At 37.5% G+C, this 4,323-nt stretch overlaps 1 protein-coding gene across 2 annotated transcripts in view; it reads right to left on the bottom strand.

Moving 5' to 3' along the window:
* Nucleotides 1-4,323, bottom strand: part of tgs1 (trimethylguanosine synthase 1) — a 22,760-nt gene that overhangs the window by 3,099 nt on the left and 15,338 nt on the right. For both annotated transcript variants that reach the window (XM_014020381.1, XM_014020382.1), the window contains exons 10-13: nt 2,586-2,721; nt 2,036-2,360; nt 802-960; nt 589-735 (exon numbers count right to left, since the gene is read on the bottom strand). In XM_014020381.1, coding sequence (XP_013875835.1) covers nt 589-735; nt 802-960; nt 2,036-2,360; nt 2,586-2,721 — 767 coding nt within the window. The remainder of the gene's footprint in view (nt 1-588; nt 736-801; nt 961-2,035; nt 2,361-2,585; nt 2,722-4,323) is intronic.

Below are 4,323 nucleotides of genomic sequence, written 5' to 3'. Positions count from 1 at the left end.
TGGGCAGGTTACATTATAAAAATGTTTGTCATAATCATGTCTTGTGATTATCTGACAGGAGTTTTACTTTTAAACTGTAAGTGTATTTAATTTAGTTAGGTTAGTTATGATAGTTTGGTTATGATGTAAATACAATAAAAATTAAACCAAGATTTAGATTAGAATAATTATCATTTTGATCCATACACTGGTAACGTCTGACTGGGCCTCGTGTCACTTTATGTTCAACAAAATGGGCCCCGAGTTCAAAAAGGTTAAGAACCCCTGTAATAGAGTGCTGTGTGAATGGATAAATGAGGATAAATGATTGTAGTGTAAAGTGCTTTGAATATCCTGGTTGGATAGAAAGGTGCTATATAAGAACAGTCCATTTATTATTACCATTTAGTCTATTCCCAATGCTAACCTGAACCAGAACTTAATTCATACCATACCTCTAAACTTAACTAGTGGAGCTGCAAAATAAGTGAGGAACAGGAAAATGTCCTCACTTGTAACCAATGACCTCACTTTATTGGTAAATATTGTAAAAGTGTTCCTTTGTATATAGTATAATAGTGTACACACACACACACACACTTGGCTCACCTCTCTTTCCAGTGAGGGCAAACTGGATGGCATTCCCTCCCACACCACAGAAGGCATCTATTACCAGCTGAGAGCTGGAGAAGATCTGGTCCACCCTGAGGGCGATGTGCTCCGCTATCCTCTCTGGGGTCACAGAGAACCACCCCTCTGAAACACAGAGTCAGGGAGTAACAACAGCAAGCCAAGTCTTCATCCTGCACTGTGCAAACTCACCTCTGTCCAACCTGATGCCTTCATCAAACCGAGAGAAGAGTCTGTAGCGCTGAGCCCAATATTTAGCTAGTTCAGGATCCGCTGCCATCTCTGGGGGAACTGGATGCTTCTTTCTTCTTTTCTTCTTCTTTGGTTTCTTCTTGTGACCTCCACTCAGCTCTACAGTTTTAACATTTTGCATTATTACACCTCAGCAGCCCAATTGTTTACAACGTCATTCCAAGAATTTAAGCTACGGCAGGGATGGGCAATCCTAGTCCTCGAGGGCTGCAGCCCTACAAGTTTTACATTTTTCCCTGCTCCAACTCACCTGATTCAGTCACTTAACTACCTCTCCCAAGTTCTGCAGTATGGAGGACCGACACTGACATAATTAGAAATAAAAGCAGAAATAGAGAAAGGAACCTTTAAATAATTAAACACTTTTAAAATGAACCAAATAAATTAAAAAGGAGAACTTTACCCTGTTTTATCATTTAATTGACCTTCATATTTATTTTTCCAGCTTAGTTCCAATAAATTATATATTTAAATTTTAATGTTTAATATATATTTTAATTTTTTCCCTTTTACTCATACATGCATTTGTGTCTCTTGAATGCTTAAATTGAATTATTTTTATAATTTTGTCCAACAAGTCTTTTTATTTCTATGTGTTGTATGTTTGTGCTGCCGCAGTTTAGCTTAAAGTTTAGTTAAAAATAAATGCACAGATAATGTTTTCCTCCTTGCCTTTGTTTTAAACTAAACTTTAAACATTTAGCTAAACTGAGGCAGCACAAGCCTGCAACACATAGAAATAAAAAGACTTATTGGAAAAAAATATAAAAATAATTAAGTATAAACATTTAAGACACACAAATGCATGTACAAGTAAAATAAAAACAATTAATATACATTTAAAAAAAGTACAATTTAAATTATGTGTTCAAATATATAGACTAATTTGTTGGAACTAACCTGGAAAAATCAATATGAAAGTCAATTAAAATATAAAACAAGAGATAAATTTCTCATTTTTTAATTTAATTGGTGCTTTTAAAGTGTATTTATTTAGTGGTTCATATAGTTCTTTTATTTGTATTTATGTCAGTTTTGGTCCTCCGTACTGCAAGAAGCCTGATAATCATTTACTCATTTACTATATCAGGTGTGTTGGAGCAGAGAAACAAGTAAAACATGCAGGGCTGCGGACCTCCAGGACCACGATTGCCCATGCCTGAGCTACAGTTACCTTCACATGTTTCTGGAGTTTGTAGAGACAGATGCTCGTCTTGCTCCGCCCCCACCTCCTCCTCCTCCACAGAGCCTGTAGTGAAGGCAGTGGTGTGTGAGCTACACTCCCCTGTTGTTTCATCTAAACTGGATTCAGAAGCAGAACTTTCTTCATCCACAGCCTCTTGGTTTTCAGTCTTCACTCTCTTCATGGCCTTGCTCCTCTTCTGTCTTTCTCCTGTGGTAAGACGTTTGTCCTCAGGTATGTGTCCTCCTCCACCCTCACATTGATCAAACTGACTCCTCTCTGCTCCTCTCTTCACCATCTTAAGGAAACTCTGAACCTGGAAAAACAGTAAATGTAGTATTATATTTTATTAATGGAAGTAAAGCTATTTAATGCTCTTTTGTATTTCTGGCTGTTACAGGAGTGAGGAAGTGAACGTATTGTTTTGTTGCAAACTAAAACTTTTCATTAAATAAGAAAGTATAAAATCAGAGGTTTAGACTAAGATAAACACTAAGCCTGAAAGTTACCAGCCTTACAGTCAGTAGAAACTTGTATAAACCTTGTAAAGAGAGGAGCTGGTCTGAGGCAGTGTCACGTCTCCACCATCCTCTGAGAACCTCTTGTGTTTATTAAAACACTTCTTCTTCTGATGCTTTGAAACTTTGGGGACTTTAAAACTCAGGACAGAGTCAAACCTGAGAAAAGAAAACAGAAAAAAGCTTAATTTAAAGCAGCTGTCCCGATATAACACTTCACACACATTCCAACATTAACTTTTTTAAAAAAATTTTTTAAACTTTCTCTTGGTAAACTAAGCAACAGCTGATTAGTACATATAATTTAGCTCTACTACGTACGTCATGCAAATAAACAGATTTTATTTTTATAAAAACAGTATGCACAGAACTAATTGTATGAGTGATTAAATATCTATAAAATCATAAAGAACAATAATTAACAGTAAAAGTTACGGAGTTAACTTTCTAAAGCTACGAGTAGCTGCCAGCTAAAAATCACTGGGGGTAATCACAGTCGCTCCCACTATACGAATGAGATGGACACCGCAGGGGGCATTCCAGTTTAAATTTACGAATGGGAGCAAGGAAATTTCCACTTCCCAGTGCTGCTGGAACGCACCACGAATCCTAGAATGAGATTATTAGTTTGGTTAGTACCTACTCTAACCTCCCTGTGTTGGACCGGGACAAGCTTCCTCCTTGTGAGTTTTGGAAATCTCACAATAAAGACGGTTAGAGTTCTTAGGTTGGTAGGGACACTGAAACCCTGTATTTTTTCAGCACTGGTACCACGTAATTAATTTTGATCGAATCGATGAGCTCCAGCCTTAACGGTTTTGTTAACAATGCTGAAATAGTGGAATGACTAATACGGACACGAGGCACGCTGCATTGTTCAGAAAAAATTAGCTTTCTTTTCCTCTCTGTCTGCTTCTCCTGTTGTCAGACTCAGCATGAAGGGGAGGAGCTGCTAACGACACAGGACTCCAGCAGGACTCGCATGAGCTGAAAAGGCATTTTATTTATGGAAAGAAGCAACGTTCTAAAACTAAAGTATCAACGGAGTTAGGCCTGTCACGATAACAAATTTTGCTGGGCGATTAATTGTCTCAAAAATTATTGCGATAAGCGATAATATTGCCTGGTGACCRTTTTACAACTAATAATTATAAAAGCATAATATGTAAGTGTAATAAATCAATAAACTTTAATTTTTTAAAGAATGTTTAACAAAGTGGACTCTCAGTCTCTAACAAAAAATGAATGAACTTGAATAAAAAAAAGAACAACAAAATGTAAATTAAAAACCACGCACAACTAAAACAATAAATAAACAATATTAAAGAGCAGCATCTCTTTAGAGATGAAGCAAACTACACAGCCTGGTGAGGACCCACTGTTTCTAATGGGGACATAAGCTCAGTTCACATCCCATGTAAAGTTTAGGCTAGGTTTAGGGTCAAATGGTGATAGAAAATACTGGTAAATGAATGAAAGTCAATGCAAAGTCCCCATGAGGATAGAAGAACAAACGTGTCTATGTGTGTGTGTGTGTGTGAGGAGGGGACAGTCAGGAGACAAGCAGATCTCTGCGGGGGAGGAAATCAGACAGTTCAGAGGTTTCCTCATGAGTTGTTTGGACAGCTACAGGTTTTTTGGGTGTTTTGTTAAAACACAGATGGTGCGTTTAAGTTTCCTGTTATTTTTGGGAGCTACAGGTAAAGTCTTGACGAGTTTGTCGCGGGTCTGGGGGAGTTTCAGCCCCCACCCCTTCTCCTC

This window comes from Austrofundulus limnaeus, unplaced genomic scaffold, assembly GCF_001266775.1.
Source record: "Austrofundulus limnaeus strain Quisiro unplaced genomic scaffold, Austrofundulus_limnaeus-1.0 Scaffold250, whole genome shotgun sequence".
Lineage (NCBI taxonomy): Eukaryota > Metazoa > Chordata > Actinopteri > Cyprinodontiformes > Rivulidae > Austrofundulus > Austrofundulus limnaeus.
Note: the sequence above shows the minus strand (reverse complement) of the source record. Positions and strands in the feature narration are given on the sequence as shown.